General features: G+C 48.3%; 1 protein-coding gene across 1 annotated transcript in view; it reads left to right on the top strand.

Annotated features, from left to right (window-relative positions):
* The first annotated feature begins 947 nt into the window (after positions 1-947).
* The window catches only part of LOC142596520 (SH2 domain-containing adapter protein B-like), a 124,136-nt gene continuing 107,728 nt past the window's right edge, over positions 948-17,355 (top strand). The window contains exon 1 of the mRNA XM_075725666.1: positions 948-1,568. Coding sequence (XP_075581781.1) covers positions 948-1,568 — 621 coding nt within the window. The remainder of the gene's footprint in view (positions 1,569-17,355) is intronic.

Raw genomic sequence — 17,355 nt, 5'->3', positions numbered from 1 at the left:
TGGCCAGACTCGCATCTGCACGAGCGGCCTGGGTGCCGGAAGCAGGATCGCGGCGGGAGGAGGGAGGCCCCTCTATGTCCTCTGTTCAGAGGGGGATGTTTTCTCCTCCCTCTCTCCTTTCCAGGATGCAGTCCCAAAGCCTCGGTGGGTCCCACCCCTTCCAACACTGACTCCACATTCCCCTCTTCCCCGTCAGCCTACCAGGGGGCTTGGGGAGAGACTGGATCGAAGCTCCCCCTCTTCCATAGAAAAGTGTAATCCTTTGGTGGATTTTTTTTTGGTTTTGCGCGTCTTCCCCACTGCCGTCCATGCTTACAGGAAGGAGGCGGTAACAGACAACTCCTGGAAGCCCTGGACAGCGGTGTCACCTTGGTAGAAGGGGGCTCGAACGCCTTACTCTTCCCCCAGGGCAAGGAGAGTGAAATCTCCTTCCCATCACCCAGCAGGCACTTGGCCCGGCCCCTGCCCACTCCTCTCCGCCCTGCAGCTGCAGCAATAGGCTGGGTCTCGGCAATGGAGTCTGCATGCAGATACGTTCCCTGCCTTCCTAGTACGTGCTGAGGTCTGGATGGGTTTTGCGTGCAATAGAGTTGGAGGGGCTATACTCGGAGAAACTCTTCGGTGCAAGGGGATGCCTGGTTCGGAGCAGGGAAGAACTGCTTTGTCCTGTTGGGAAGTTAAAGACCCCGAGTGGTGCGTTTCGGTCCCTGTCGGTAAAGTTGCGTGTGCGTAAAGAAGGGAGGAGCCTGTCCGTCCATTTCCCTTTTCCATGTAAGCGTTGGGGGTTGCAGCCAGGCAGCGGCGACGAGCAGAGCTAGTGAGCACGACCCCGAGGACAGCGTAAGCTCCTGAGCATCCGCGGCTCGGGTGCATGCTCGGTCCCGGGGACCTAGGCTCCACTTGCCTTACCCCCCATGGGTGCAGCGCAGTAGGGGCCAGCAGAGACAATGGCAAAATGGCTGAACAAGTACTTCAGCCTGGGCAATAACAAGACCACGGGTCCTCCGCAGCCCGACTATCGCAACAAACGCAACAGGGCTGGTGGCATCTCCCGCTACGACGGCCTGCACCATCACTACCACCACATTTCGCCTGGTTTCTTATGCTGCCACCTGTGTGATGACACCAGCGACCTGCTCCGTGCCTACCATGCCCAGAAGGACCGTGACTTCGAGGACCCCTACAGCAGGCCCGGCTCATCCTTACGCAGGTTGCATGCTGTATGCCATCCAGACTACTGTGTGCCCGAGGACCTGGCTGAGGTGCCCCCTAAGGCTTCTTTCTCTTCTTCCTCCTGTTGTGCCGGGACCCCTACGCTTTCTGCCACTGTTCCCACTGACTCTCCGCACCTCTTTTGCAGCCATAGCAAGCACTGGCTGGCCACACCACCTGGTATCAAGTACATCTCCCCTGAGCACCGGCTCATCAAGATTGAGAGTGATTGCAGCCATGCCCCTGATAGTGCTGCTTCTATGATCATCTGGAGCCCCCCAGGTGGTATTGCCAAGAAGCTCAACAAGGGCTTTGAGCAACTGAAGATCTCTGTCCCCTCTGCTAAAAAGGAGAAAGTAAGATGCATCATCTCTATCTTTCTGCCCCTCCCCCGACCAGCTCTAGGGTGCAGGGCTGGGCATGTGCTCACCCCAGGAAGAGTTTGCAGGGCTTGTTCCCTAGGGGTTGACCAGCATAGAATCATAGCTCCATCTTGAACTGATGTGGAGGGCTCACACCTCCTCATTGCTGTGCAACACCCCCCCCCCCCCCCCCCGAGCCCATAACCACTAGCCAATTATAGCATTGCCCACTGTCCTGGGTGGGGATCACCTTGCTCCAGATTTCTGGACAAGCAGGGCCTGCATGTGTGTCTGTGAGAGAGCAGTATCAATTTACTTAGGCTTTTGAACTCACTTCCCTCATGCTGGGGCAGGTTTGCAGATGTGTCCAACACTGCCTTGAAGGGCACAAAGCCTTCCCTGCCTCCCCTCGCAATCTTGATTTGGTATGCAACTGCTGATAGGAGTTTGACTCTTTGAGGGGATGCCTGGGGAGCTCTGGGCTTTTGGGACAAAGTTGAGGCCCCTCTTGGCCCTTCTGCAGGTGGCTGTGGTGTGTACACTTAACTATTTCCCTACCTCTCCCTTGGTCCAATGAAAGAAGATCCTGTGTGAGCAGGGTGAAGAGAACAGGCTGAGGAGACACTAGATGTGTGTAGTGGGGTAGGGTGGGGAAAAGTGAGCTTATTTTCACCTGTGAACTAGTGTGGTTTGAGAGTCACTCATGTGGTTTGGGTAGTCACATACAAAGTATGTCACTGTAGGGTTGGGTCTGGGTGCTTATTGATGGGCTAAGCCCAGGGCTACTGATGAGCCTTGGAGGCATACTGCCTGCTGCTTCCATGTTCTCCGTGTAACTCTGTCATAGATCCATACCAAGTGCTTGGCTTGTTTCCGAGTGTCCTGTGATTAAAATCTTGCAATATTGCCTCATCTTTCTGTGTGAGAACTAGTTCTGGGCTAGGCATGTACAGAGGGTACTTGGTCTTGCTTGGTTTTTTTCTCCATGCTGTAACTTAAGTTGTAGGAGTGTTGCTACTGGGTCGTGTGTCCCCCCCCAATATGCCTGTAGCTTTTTAACAGGTGATCAGTATGCCTTAAAGGCCTCCACATGCTGGAGACTAATTGAATAAATCAGATCTCAAGATCAGGGAAATGGTAATTGGGCTTCTGTAAAGACTGCTTAATAGGCAGGTGCACAAAATATTTGGAAAGGTCTTCTTTGTATGTTAATAATCTTCTGCTAACCTGAATTATTTTGCTGCTTGTTACAGGCTTTGGGTGCAAGCTCTAGAGAAGGTGTGTGCAGTCTAGGTGATGACTGTGCATCAACTGGGCTCCTTGCATGTCTGTTTCAGACTGCTTTAACTTATAGGAAGACTTTGTCATGGTAGTACCAGAATGCCCACTTTATATGGTGGAGATCTGTAATACATGTCTGTGAGTGACTTTTTGCCTCCCAGTTCAGTGGTGAAAATGAGGTCCTTGAAAATTCTGTCAGTTGCAGCATGGTTATGTGTACATAGCTTTGTGCTGTCACAGGCACAGACCTGAAGCAGACTCCAGAACTACAGGCTATCACAATTGTGCTGTCTTCTAGTAGTGTTTCTCTACAGGTATTTACCAAGTACTGTAGACACTGTCGTGGAAAATGCCATGTTCAGGTGAACTGGATTATAGATGGTGAGCTTTTTAGTGGGAAAGTGGCACTAATAAATTTATAAGAACTCTAAGCACAGTGTGTACCCCCACCTTGTTGGGATGACAAAGTAGAATTTTGCTTTCTGTTATCATGGAAACATTTTTTTTTTCCCCCAATTAACAGTACTGTAAGTTGGAGTGTATTGAGTTCAGTGTAAAAGTTGCATTGCTGGAATTCCAAATAGTTGTTAAACACTATCAGTTTAAATTTTCTGTGTGTGCATGTTTAACCATATAATGTTATTGCATTGAGTGATGATGCATTTCCAAGACAATCTGAGTTGATAAATTATATCCTGTCCAGGTGTGATCCCAAATAAATCAGCTTGTCATGATGTTATAAGATTAAAACTTTTAGGTACTTATTACAAAAACGTTTAGGTACTTATTACATTGTTAGGACAACATCTAAAAAATGACTGACTGGAAGCAGTTTCTTTCAGAGAATTGAATGATTCAAGTGAAAAATCTCAATATATGTTTCGGTCTTTTGCCAGTTGCATGAGTTGAGACCATGTATTCTCTCCTAGGCAAATACTTCTTGCAACTACATGCCCTAGAAAAAATACTGCTCAGGGCAAAGCACTTCCAAATACAACTGGTGGATTTTTATTGGGCATAATTTTTTTTTTTTTTTATACTGTCTTCCAAAGTAGCAACCGCGTCTATTATCGGGTATCTTATCATGTGTCATAAAACACATGTTGTAATCACCCAACTTAAGGAGCTCCTTTTTAACTTCAGTGGCTTCCCTAAGTCCTTGTCACAGGGGTCCTAACAGATTTTAGAAAGCTAAAAGTTGCTCATCAAACAGAAATGTAATTCCAAGAAGTTGCAGAACACTCATGCTGTAGCTGTATCTTTCTGCTCTTTGAGAAACGCATGCGGCAGGCAGTCTTAAAACGTCTAAGAGACAAAAACAGCTCTAAAGCTCAAATGGCATATATTAGTGTGATTTCCCCCAACCTTTCTATAGGTGGATGATAAACTTAGTAATATAATAGCTGCAGATCTTTGAGCTCTCCTCCCCACCCCGATTAAGATTTGTGTAGCATCTTGCAGTGGTGGCAGAGTAGTGCTGTTGCTGTCTCTTGTTAAAATGCCTGTGCTTCCATTTGTTTCTTCTTTTAATCATTGTCCTGTGGAGGTGTGTGGGGAAAGGTGATATGTACACTGTGTTGTAACTTTCACTAGTGCTTTTTGCCACAAAAGAAGTGAAGGGATTTTCACTTTACTGACCCGAGAGTATTGAGGGAGCTGGCAGAGGAGCTCACCAAGCCACTCTCCATCATCTGTCAGCAGTCCTGGTTAACAGGGGAGGTCCCTGATGACTGGAGGCTTGCCAATGTGATGCCCATCTACAAGAAGGGCCGGAAGGAGGACCCGAGGAACTACAGGCCTGTCAGCCTGACCTCGGTGCCGGGAAAGATTATGGAGCGATTCATATTGAGTGAACTCAACAGGCAAGTGCAGATCAACCGGGGGATCAGGCATAGCCAGCATGGGCTCATGAAAGGCAGGTCCTGCTTGACCAACCTGATCTCCTTTTATGACCTGGTGACCCGCCTGGTGGATGAAGGAAAGGCTGTGGATGTCATCTACCTGGACTTTAGCAAAGCCTTTGACACAGTCTCCCATAGCATTCTCCTAGGGAAGCTGGCAGCTCATGGCTTGGACGGGCGTACTCTTCGCTGGGTAAAAAACTGGCTGGGTGGCTGAGCCCAGAGAGTAGTGGTGAATGGAGTTAAGTCCAGTTGGCGGCCGGTCACGAGCGGTGTTCCCCAGGGCTCCGTTTTGGGGCCAGCCTTGTTTAATATCTTTATCAACGATCTGGATGAGGGGATTGAGTGCGCCCTCAGTAAGTTTGCAGACGGCACCAAGCTGGGTGGGAGTGTCGATCTGCTGGAGGGTAGGATGGCCCTGCAGAGGGACCTGGACAGGCTGGACCGATGGGCCGAGGCCAACTGGATGAGGTTCAACAAGACCAAGTGCCAGGTCCTGCACTTGGGTCACAACAACCCCATGCAACGCTACAGGCTTGGGGAAGAGTGGCTGGGAAGCTGCCTGGCGGAAAAGGACCTGGGGGTGCTGGTTGACAGCCGGCTGAATGTGAGCCAGCAGTGTGCCCAGGTGGCCAAGAAGGCCAACAGCATCCTGGCTTGTATCAGGAATGGTGTGGCCAGCAGGAGCAGGGATGTGATTGTCCCCCTGTACTCGGCGCTGGGGAGGCCGCACCTGGAATAGTGTGTCCAGTTTTGGGCCCCTCACTACAAGAAAGACATTGAGGTGCTGGAGCGTGTCCAGAGAAGGGCAACGAAGCTGGTGAAAGGTCTGGAGCACAGCTGAGGTAGCTGGGGTTGTTTAGCCTGGAGAAGAGGAGGCTGAGGGGTGACCTTATCGCTCTCTACAACTACCTGAAAGGAGGTTGTAGTGAGGTGGGGGTTGGTCTCTTCTCCCAAGTAGTTAGCGATAGGGCGAGAGGAAATGGGCTCAAGCTGCGCCAGGGGAGGTTTAGATTGGATATCAGGAAAAATTTCTTCACGGAAAGGGCAGTCAAGCAGTGGAACAGGCTGCCCAGAGAGGTGGTGGAGTCACCATCCCTGGAAGCATTCAAAAAATGGGTAGACGTGGCACTTGGGGACATGGTTTAGTCTAGTCTACCCTTAATTGGTTTAGTGTGGACTTGGTAATGTTAGGTTAATGGTTGGACTGGATGATCTTAAAGGTCTTTTCCAACCTAAACGATTCTGTGATTCTGTGATTCTGTGATTCTGTGACCTTTATACTCTGCTATGCCTCTGTATCAGAGGAGGGAAGTTGGCTAATGTGTTTGCTTTCTCTACAGGAGATTATTTTTTTATTTTGGATACAGGTTGAACTGGAACTGTAAGAGCCACGTGTATCAGCTATGCATAAGGGCTGTTGGCTCAAGCAAGGATAGCCTTGCTGCAAGATGGTTGCAAGCAGCTGCTTGTGAGTTACAAAGTAGAGCTAGACCAGGCAAAGACATATTGCTCCAGCTTCTATACCCCACTTTGTTATGAAATTTGAACCCTGGAAATACTTGGCTTGGTAGAAACCTGTGACCGCTGATGTTTAAGCGCTACTCAGCCTTGGCTAAGTAGCCTGTGATCAATAAAAAGATTTCTTATTTGTGGGCTTGGGAATTGAGCTGGGGAAGGGGAGGAAATACAAATAACAGATCGTTGACAACATGACAAAGAGGAGATAGTCATGGTGTGTAGTCTTTGGGTGCTCTCAGACATGTAACCTCTTATGCCAGTTGGAGAGTTGGACGCCAGTGTCTAGCTGCTTTGTTGAAGTTAGCCTGCTTGGTGGCATTAGCTAGTATCTCTTCATGTGGGTGTAGATGTTTTGGATGAATGTTTTCACCCTTTCTGTCCCTCTGAAATGTAACATGCAGTACCAGAACTTTTTTTGACAGCACTGTGTAATGAGGCTAGCATGACAGGCCTACATCTGTTTGGACCTTAACTGGTGCCAGTATGTTAGCGTACTGATTAACAGATTAATAGTCATGACTGTGCTGTGCCTGCCCCCCCCCCCCGGTCAAGTAGCTGGACGTAGTTAGGCCTCATCAAAACCAGCAGTGCTGGAATGACATTCTAGACACTGGGCTTCTGGGCTTGCTTCTGCATTCTAATGATGGTACCATCTAATAATGATGGTACCATCTAATGCTACCTGGATGCAAACCATGCATTGAGAGTTTGAGGTCATTACTGCCTTTACAAAATACCAAGAAATGCCAGCTATGTACTGAAGACTCAAATGAAACAATGAAGCACTTCTCACTTTCCTGTTTGGTTACATCTGATGATATTTCTGTCACTTTTAATAGGAATTAATTTTTTGAGTATTAACTTTCTTTCTCATGGAAAAAAAGAGGAACTATGTAACTTTCCTTCTGTGTTGATTTCCTTCCAGTGGTGGAAACAAGATTTTCCTGATTTCCCTAGTCCTCAAGTGTAAATGGAGAGCCTGAGGTATGTCTTTAGCAGGTGGAGAATCACTTTTCTCTGACTGAGAAAGAAGAGGACTTTAGTGAAAAGCCTGTCTGGTTCAATGGCAAATGGAAATAAGCAAACAAAAGCCTATAATAAGGGGAAGAAAAGTGACTATCAATCAAATGAACTAGAAGTTCTGAGAGTCAGAAAAAAAATTTTAGTTTTTCTAAAACTAAAATTCCGTGAGTGGCACAGCTTAGGCTAATAAATATAGGAATGAAAGAATATAGCTGACATACTGCTATATAGGTGTCTCATTAAAAATGTTGACATGCTTAATGATCCAAATGTGTTCAATAAATGCTTCTGTACTGCTCTGGCATCTCTGATCTTTTCTTTCTTGAAAACATGAGAGGATGAAGCACAGTTGTTTTTGTCCATGTCTGTCTGTGTCCCATGTCGTCCCCCCGTCCCCCCCATTTAAATAGACAGTTTTGGAGACTTTGTGTCTGACAGTTGATAAAGAGCTGGATAAAGAGTTCAATTGTCTGTTAACTTTCAACAGATATTAGAATGGAAAGGAGATCTGGGGAGGCTGCTGGTGTTTTATGATTATATAAATAAAAGGGCAAATGAGGAAGTATTAATAACTGTGGACCAGTTAGTCTAAAGAAGTGATAAATAGCAGATTTGGGACAATAAAGGAGAGACAGGCATAAAATAACAGCAGCCAACCTGAAAACCAGTACATATGTGAATCCTGCACCTGTAATGCAGTGCTGGTTTTGGCTGGGCTAGAGTTAATTTTCTTCATAGTAGCTAGTATGGGGCTATGGTTTGGATTTGTGCTGGAAACAGTGTTGATAATGCAGGGATGTTTTCGTTATTGCTGAGCAGCGCTTACACAGAGTCAAGGCCTTCTCTGCTTCTCACCCCACCCCACCAGCGAGTAGTCTGGGGGTGCACAAGAAGTTGGGAGGGGACACAGCCGGGACAGCTGACCCCAGCTGACCAAAGGGATATTCCACACCATATGACGTCGTGCTCAGCAATAAAAAGCTGGGGAGAAGAAGGAGGAAGGGGGGGATGCTCGGAGTTATGGCGTTTTGTCTTCCCAAGTAACCGTTACATGTGATGGAGCCCTGCTTTCCTGGAGATGGCTGAACACCTGCCTGCCGATGGGAAGCAGTGAATGAATTCCTTGTTTTGCTTTGCTTGCATGCGCGGCTTTTGCTTTACCTATTAAACTGTCTTTATCTCAACCCACGAGTTTTCTCACTTTTGCCCTTCTGATCCCGCTTGGGGGGGGGGGTGAACGCACGACTGTGTGGTGCTTAGTTGCCGGCTGGGGTTAAACCACGACAGTCCTTTTTGGCGCCCAACGTGGGGCTCAAAGGGTTTGAGATAATAACAGATTGACCAGAGCATATTAGAAGGGATTTATATCTGTAAAGAGTTGTGCGTCATGATATTGATTCATCTGTTCTCGTTATTAGTTTATCTGATCTGTGACATGCTCTGTTTTTTTGCTGTACATGTTAAAGATTGGTGCTGGCTTTTGCAGTTTTCTGTGCTCTGCAGTGATTAGTGATGTTTTGCCTGGGAGATTTATTATTAAAACACTGGCCTTGAGCTTAACCTGGTATTTGGGCTCTGTACCGAAGCCATTACTGTACTTCAGGTACCATCTCATGGAGACAATTAACAATTATACCTCTTCCTCTGGGAGGTTTTTTGTGGAGGAAGTACAGAATGGCACCTTCACCACCTTCTTCTGTGATGTTTTCTCCCTTGTTACAATAACTTTTCGGTATCTTGGACAAACCTTGGGTAGTTAAAATACTTCTACTGGTATTTCTTAGGAATATTGTTTCGGCTTTGTCTAAGGTTAACAAGCGATTTACGAATATGACCCAGGCCCCGCGACAGCATGGTCATGGGTGGCAAGGCATGTGGGAGAATGTGGGCAGGTATCTAGAGAACTTCTCACCTCCAGTGTTTTGGAACTTCACTCCCGAACAAGTGCAGGATCTTGATGAAGTGATAGAATGTTTGGAATTGCCACGGCATCTTTTTATTTCAAAGTGGCACAACTTACCGCACTGTGCTGGGCCATGGCCAGCATCTACCAAACGCTGCTCGATATTATGCAGCACCCTCAAGGAGAAGAGAGGGTCTCTGGATCTGAAAACATACCATCAGACACTATGGCTAAATCAGACACTATATCAGTTGCCCCTATAATTAGAAAGAAACAATGGAAGCGGAAGTCAACTCGTTTAGTAAGGGACGAAGAAGCTTCTCCTAAGAGGGAGCAGGAGAAAGAATCAGAAGAGGCAGCCTGTTCTGCAGCAGAGCAGTCACAAGAACAGGAGGAAGAGACTGAAATCATAAATGAGACAGAAACCACCCGATCCCTATCCCTAAGTGAGCTGTGAGACATGCGAAAAGATTTTAGCCGTCAACCAGGCGAGCTAATTCTCAGCTGGTTACTCTGATGCTGGGATATTGCGGCCAGTAGTTAGGAATTAGAGAGTAAGGAAGCCCGGCAGCTGGGATCCCTTGCTAGGGATAAGGCCATTGACAAAGGGATTGGAAAAAGGGCAGGAGTCCTCAGTCTTTGGCAGCGACTCCTGTCAAGTGTGAAGGACAGGTATCCCTTCAAGGAAGAACTTGCAAATTCCCGAAGCGAATGGACCACCATTGAGGGAGGTATCCAGTATCTGAGGGAATTAGCCGTGGTGGAGGTGATCTATAACAACCCGGATGGCAACCAGGCATCCAAAGACCCGGATGAAATCCGGTGCACGTGGTCCATGTGGCAAAAGTTTGTACGAAATGCACTGACGTCATATGCCAACATCCTGGCGATAATGAGCTGGACAGACACAGAGGCACCAACTATGGATGGACTGACCAGACAACTCCGAGAATACGAAGATAATCTCGCTTCCTCCCTGCGGGCCTGCGTCTTGGCTGTGGGGAAACTGACCCCAAAATTGTCCGAGCAATCTGAGAAGGATAGGTCTTCCTCACCCACACCAACCAAGGTCTCAGCTATTAAGAGTCATCCTTTTTCTGTTCAAGGGAGAGGGTACCGGTGGCGCACACCACATGCAACCCTGTGGTTCTTCCTGCGTGACCAGGGGGAGGACATGAGGAAGTGGGATGGTGAACCTACCTGGAGACTAGAAGCTCGGGTACAGGAACTACAAGGAAAAACAATGGCCAAAAGGCACCCATCCAGGAAAATTACTGCTGTGTGGTGCTTAGTTGCCGGCTGGGGTTAAACCACGACAGCTCCCCATCCGATTTTGTCATAGTGACCCGCTCCTGCTCCAATAGAGATCTGATGTTAAAACCCGCGCTCTTCAGGTCATCCATCTTTTCTTATGTTGTGTAATACAAATATCCAAATGTGGCCCCCACCAGACAATTCCAGTCATTTTCATGGTAGCATTTGATATAGCCACGGAAAAAGCACCCATTAAATTCGGAAGCTGTCAGCACCCCATCAATGAGTGCATAGCCGTCCAAGAAGCAGAATCCTACTTGATATCCACTACTTTGTAACGCATGATGGATTTGACTATTTTCCTTTTTGGCCGCGTACATAAGCTATCGAATAGAGGGTGTTGAATATCCCTTTTTCTTCTGATGTTAGCCATCTGGAGGGAGGAGTGCAACTGTGTTAGGTTTAAGGAACATACACCGAAATGTGGGCATGCAAGTAGAGGCCAATGTAGTTTACTAAAAGGGATCTATACAGCGCTACACCTTCACCTATTCACTGTCCTCTTTCTCATAGAATGTGCGATGGGTCACCACCGTAATCTCATTCCTGTATGATCGGCAGGCCTCCCTCAAAATTTTTATGTTTTGTTGGTAATAGTAACTCAGTACTTTTTGCAAGTGAAAATCTTCTCCTGATTAGCTGTGTGCCATGCCAAGAATTGCTTTTCCTTTTCAAGCATCATGCTGTTGACCCCATAATAATTTGGTGGTGGAAGAGGGCCCACATAACTTTGATTTTCAGCTCGTTGAATAAACGGGGGTGTGGTGGGTTGACCTTGGCTGGCCGCCAGGTGCCCACCAAGCCGCTTGTCCTGCTTTCGGCTGGAATAGAGTCTTTCTCACTGTTACTCCTCCGATTCTCTCCCCCATCCCATCGGGGTAGGGGGAGTGAGCGAGCGGCTGCGTGGTGCTTAGTTGCTGGCTGGGGCTAAACCACGACACCGCTCTACCACTCCCCCATCTCAACAGGACAGGGGGAGAAAATAAGATGAAAATCTCATAGGTCAAGATAAAGGCAGTTTAATAAAAAAAAGCAAAGGCCACGCACGGAAGCAAAGGAAAACAAAAAGATTTATTCTCTACTTCCCATCAGCAGGCAATGTCCAGCCACTTCCTGGGAAATAGAGCCTCAGTACGTGTAGCGGTTGCTTCGGAAGACAAACACCTTAATAACGAATGCCCCCCTCCCCTCTTCTTCCTTTCTCTTAGCTTTTATTGCTGAGCACGATGTCATATGGTATGGAATATCCCTTTGGTCAGTTGGGTTCAGCTGTCCTGGCTATGTCCCCTCCCAGCCTACTGGCCTTTGGGTGGGGTGGGGGTTTGGAGAGACAGCCCTGATGCTGTGGGAGCACTGCTCAGCAGCAGCCAAAGCACGGGTGTGTTATCAACACCTTTCTAGCTACCAATACAAAGCACAGCACTATGAGGGCTGCTATGGGGAAAGCTAACTCCATCCCAGCTAGACCCAATACAATCTCCACCCCTTATTCCATACCATAGAATCATAGAATCTTTTAGGTTGGAAAAGACCTTTAAGATCATCCAGTCCAACCATTAACCTACACTACCAAGTCTACTCTAAACCAATCAAGGGTAGACTAGACTAGTCTAGTCTACCATTTGCGTCATGCTCAGGTCCCACATAATTTAATACATTTATATATCTTCTAACCATCCCATTGTATCTAATTCTCATGACTGAAATCCCTTCTTACCAACACTTACAACTTATACTACATACTTAAACCATCTTTATACCCAACATGCAAATTTCTACATTCCCATTAACTACTATCCCCTGTCCCTTAACAGATAGATATTATTCTCCCATTCCATGGGCTTCCATCACTTCCCCAAATGTTCCTAAGAACAGGCTATGACTTGGGCCCCATCTGTCAAGGTGGTCGCTCAGGACAGGAGAAGCAGCATGTTTGATTGTTGGGTTCCAACACCAGCTTGGTTTGGGTCATCGCTGCACTCTCCCAGTTCCTTGTGAAGCTCACTCTTTGTCACTTTAGGTCGTTCCTGCTACATTACTTCCTACAACTTACAACTCACATCACAGATTACTTTCCCCCAAGGTTAGATCTCCTTGAGGTACACACCACATCTCCCCATCCTTCCGCATTACCCACCAAGTACACCCAGGTCCTTGAGTGAAGACAATCCCACGAATGGGTTTGCCTTTTCCCATGGGAGGAGCAATCCACACCGCCTTCCCCAGCCGTTTCCCCATGTGCACTACAGGGACCTTATCTCCTCCCACAGTTTGTAGGGGTTTTGTTTGGTGTATTGGGTTTGCATGGCAAGGTTTTGGTAGCGGGGGGGGCTACAGGGGTGGCTTCTGTGAGAAGCTGCTAGATGCTTCCCCCATGTCCGATAGACCCAATGCCAGCCGGCTCCAAGACGGACCTGCCGCTGGCCGAGGCTGAGCCAATCAGCGACGGTGGTAACACCTCTGGGATAACATATTTAAGAAGGGGGAAAAAAAACCCCAAAAACCGAACGGGACACAAACTGCAGCTGGAGCGAGGAGTGAGAATATGCGAGAGGAACGACTCTGCAGACACCAAGGTCAGTGAAGGAGGGGGAGGAGGTGCTCCAGACACCGGAGCAGAGATTCCCCTGCAGCCCCTGGTGAAGACCATGGTGAGGCAGGCTGTCCCCATGGAGGTCCACGGGGGAGCAGATATCCACCTGCAGCCCATGGAGGACCCCACGCCGGAGCAGGTGGACGTGCCCGAAGGAGGCTGTGACCCCATGGGAAGCCCGCGCTGGAGCAGGCTCCTGGCAGGACCTGTGGAGAGAGAGGAGCCCGCGCTGGAGCAGGTTTGCTGGCAGGACCTGTGACCCCGCAGGGGACCCACGCTGGAGCAGTCTGCTCCTGAAGGGCTGCACCCCGTGGAAAGGACCCATGCTGGAGCCGTTCGTGAAGAACTGTAGCCCCTGGGAAGGACCCACGTTGGAGAAGTTGGTGGAGGACTGTGTCCCGTGGGAGGGACCCCACGCTGGAGCAGGGGAAGAGTGAGAGGAGTCCTCCCCTTGAGGAGGAAGGGGCAGCAGAGATGACGTGATGAACTGACTGCAACCCCCATTCCCCGTCCCCCTGCGCCGCTCAGGGGGAGGAGGTAGAGAAAATTGGGAGTGAAGTTGAGCCCAGGAAGAAGGGAGGGGTGGGGGGAAGGTGTTCTAAGATTTGGTTTTATTTCTCATTACCCTACTCAGTTTTGATTGGCAATAAACTAAACTAATTTTCCCCAAGTCGAGTCTGTTTTGCCCGTGTTGGTAATTGCTGAGTGATCTCTGCCTGTCCTTATCTCGACCCACGAGCTTTTTCGTTATATTTTCTCTCCCCTGTCCAGTTGAGAAGGGGAGTGATAGAGCGGCTTTGGTGGGCACTTGGCATCCAGCCAGGGTCAAACCACCACTTTTGGGCAGGACCAGGATGGTTAGCAGATCCTCTGGTGTTAACCAGTCAAGTGGCTTCTGTTAAATTTGTGTTCCAGTGTTTCCATGCCCCATTGCCCAATGCTCTCAACATAGTATTGAACAGTCCATTAGATCTCTCAGTCTTTCCAGAGGCTTGTGGGTGATAGGGGATGTGAAACACCCACTCAATGCCGTTTTTCTTTGCCCAGGAGTTTATGAGGTTATTTCGGAAATGAGTCCCATTGTCCAACTCGATCCTTTCTGGGGTACCATGTCGCCAAAAAATTTTCCCTTCAAGGCCTAAGATGGTGTTTCAGGCAGTGGCATGGTTTACAGAGTATGTTTCTAGCCACCCGGTAGTTGCTTCCACCACGTTGAGTATGTAGCGCTTGCTTTGGCGTGTTCGTGGCAGTGGTCCAATATAGTCAATTTGCCAGGCCTCACCATATTGAAAACCCAGCCACCACCCTCTATTCCAGGGAGACCTTACTCGTGAGGCTCGCTTGACTGGCACGTTTCACATTCATGGGTGACGTGCATGATGGCCTCAATGGTCATGTCCACCCCTCGATCACGAGCCCATCTGTATGTTGCATACATACAGATGTCTGATGTTTCATGGGCCCACGGAGATGTGAATAGCTCACACAAGTTCTCAGTCCAAGTCCACCTGAACCTTGTCTACCTGCTCGTTGTTTCAATGTTCTTTGGTGGCATGGTTCTTGGGCATGTGAATATCTACATGACATACCTTTACAAGAAGTTTCTCTACCTGGGCAGTGATGTCTTGCCACAACGCAGCAGCCCAGATTGGTTTGCCTCTGCGCTGCCAGTTGCTCTGCTTCCATTGCTGCAACCACCCCCACAGGGCATTTGCCACCATCCATGAGTCAGTACAGAGATAAAGGCCTGGCCACTTTTCTCGTTCAGCAACATCTAAAGCCAGCTGGATGGCTTTCACTTCTGCAAACTGACTTGACTCAGTATTTTCTTCAGCAGTTTCTGTGACTTGTCATGTAGGACTCCATACAGCAGCTTTCTAGTTCCAATGGTTTCCTACAACACGACAGGACACATCACTAAACAGGGCATATTGCTTCTCATTTTCTGGTAATGTATTATACAGTGGGACCTCTTCAGCACAAGTCACCTCCTTGGACAATGCTCTGAAATCTCTGCCTTCTGGCCAGTCCATGATCTCTTCCAGGATTCCTGGGCCATTGGGTTTTCCCCTTTTGAGTCCATTGCGTGACCAACGCTACCCACTTACTCCATGTAGCATCAGTTGCATGATGGGTAGAGGGGACGCTTCCTTTGAACATCCAATGTAGCAGAGGCAGTCGTAGCACCAAGAGGAGCCGTGCTTCTGTACCAACAACTTCTGAAGCAGCTCGAATCCCTTCATATGTTGGTAGTATCTTCTTTTCAGTTGGGGTATATATTGGGCCTCAGATCCTCTATACCCCTGGCTCCAAAACACTAGAGGTTGACCTTGAGTCTGTCCGGGTGCTTTCTGCCAGAGGTTCCAGGTGGGGCCATGCTCCTTGGCTACAGTGTAGAGCATGTTTTTCACAGCTGGTCCTGCCCGTACAATCCCATAGGCTACCGCATGAGCTATTTCCTGTATGATTTTTTCAAAGGCTTGTTGATTCTCCAGTCCCCACTTGAAATAGTTCTTCTTTTGGATCATTCAATAGAGATGGCTCATAAGCTGCCTGTAACCCAAAATATGCATTTTCCAGAATCCCACGATGCCTAGGAAAGCTTGTGTTTCTTTTTTGTTAGCTGGTAGGGACAGGGCTGTTATCTTATTGATCACATCCATAGGGATGTGATGACGCCCATCCTGCCATTTTATTTCCAAGAACTATATCTCCTGTGCAGGTCCCTTGACCTTGGCTTCACTTTTATGGCCAAACCAGAGGCATCCAGATTATTCTTTTCCCTTTCTCAAACAGTTCCTCTGCTGTGTTGCCCCACATGATGATGTTGTCAATGTATTGCAGATGTTTAGGGGCATCACCCTGTTCCAGTGCAGTTTGGATTAGTCCATGACAAACGGTAGGGCTGTGCTTCCACCCCTGGGGCAGTCAATTCTAGGTGTATTGGACTCCTCTCCATATGAAAGCAAACTGCATCCTTCATTCTGCTGCTAAACAAATTAAGAAAAATGCATTGGTGATATCAGTTGTAGCATACCACTTGGCTGCCTTTAACTCCAGTTCATATTGGAGTTCTAGCACGTCTAGTACAGCAGCACTCAGTCGTCACTTCGTTCAGGCCACGAGAGTCCACTGCTAGCCTGTTTAGCAGTTATAAAAATCAAGTAATGAAGACTCCGGCCAGGACTAGAGGGGCCCTGCCTTTGGCCAGGCAGAGGAAAGGGACAACTGGGTTTACTGGACTGTGTGGGTTCGATGGCCTGGCACATCAGACCCATGGGAGTATAAAGCTCTAGTGTACACTGGTGCACAGTGTACTCTAATACCATCAGATTACAAAGGGGCAGAATCTGTATTTCTAGAGTGATGGGAGGATCCCAAGAACTCTCTGTGTTGGAGGCTGAGGTAAGACTAACTGGGAATGAATGGCAAAAGCATCCTATTGTGGCTGATCTGGAGGCTCCATGTGCCCTTGGCATAGACTACCTCAGGAGAGGGTCCTTTGAAGACCCAAAAGGGTAACAGTGGGCTCTTGCTATAGCTGCCCTGAGTACAGAGAAGATTAAACAGCTGTCTAGCTTGCCTGGTCTCTCAGGGGATCCGTCTGTGTTGGGGTTGCTGCAGGTTAAAGAACAGCAGGTGCCAATTGCTACCATGACAGTGCACTGGCTACAATATCGCACCAATCAAGACTCCCTGGTTCCCATCCATAAGCTGATTCATCAACTGGAGAGCGAGGGAGTGATCAGCAAGACTCGCTCACCCTTCAACAGTCCCATATGGCCAGTACAAAAGTTTAATGGAGAGTGGAGGTTAACAGTAGACTACCGTAGCCTGAACGAAGTTACACCGCCACTGGGTGCTGCTGTACCAGACATGCTAGAACTCCAGTATGAACTGGAGTCAAAGGCCACCAAAAGGTATGCAACAAATGATATCGCTAACAGCTCAATCCCTTTGGCAGCAGAGTGCAGGCCCCAGTTTGCTTTCACTTGGAGGGGTATCCAGTACACCTGGAACCGACTGCCCCAGGGGTGGAAGCACAGCCCCACCATTTGCCATGGACTGATCCAGACAGCACTGGAACAGGGTGAAGCTCCAGAACATCTGCAGTACATTGATGACATCATCGTATGGGGCAACACAGCAGAAGAAGTGTTTGAGAAGGGAAAGAAAATAGTCCAAATCCTTTTGAAGGCTGGTTTTGCCATAAAACAAAGTAAGGTCAAGGGACCTGCACAGGAG

Source organism: Pelecanus crispus, chromosome W (genome assembly GCF_030463565.1).
Source record: "Pelecanus crispus isolate bPelCri1 chromosome W, bPelCri1.pri, whole genome shotgun sequence".
Taxonomy (NCBI): domain Eukaryota; kingdom Metazoa; phylum Chordata; class Aves; order Pelecaniformes; family Pelecanidae; genus Pelecanus; species Pelecanus crispus.
Note: the sequence above shows the minus strand (reverse complement) of the source record. Positions and strands in the feature narration are given on the sequence as shown.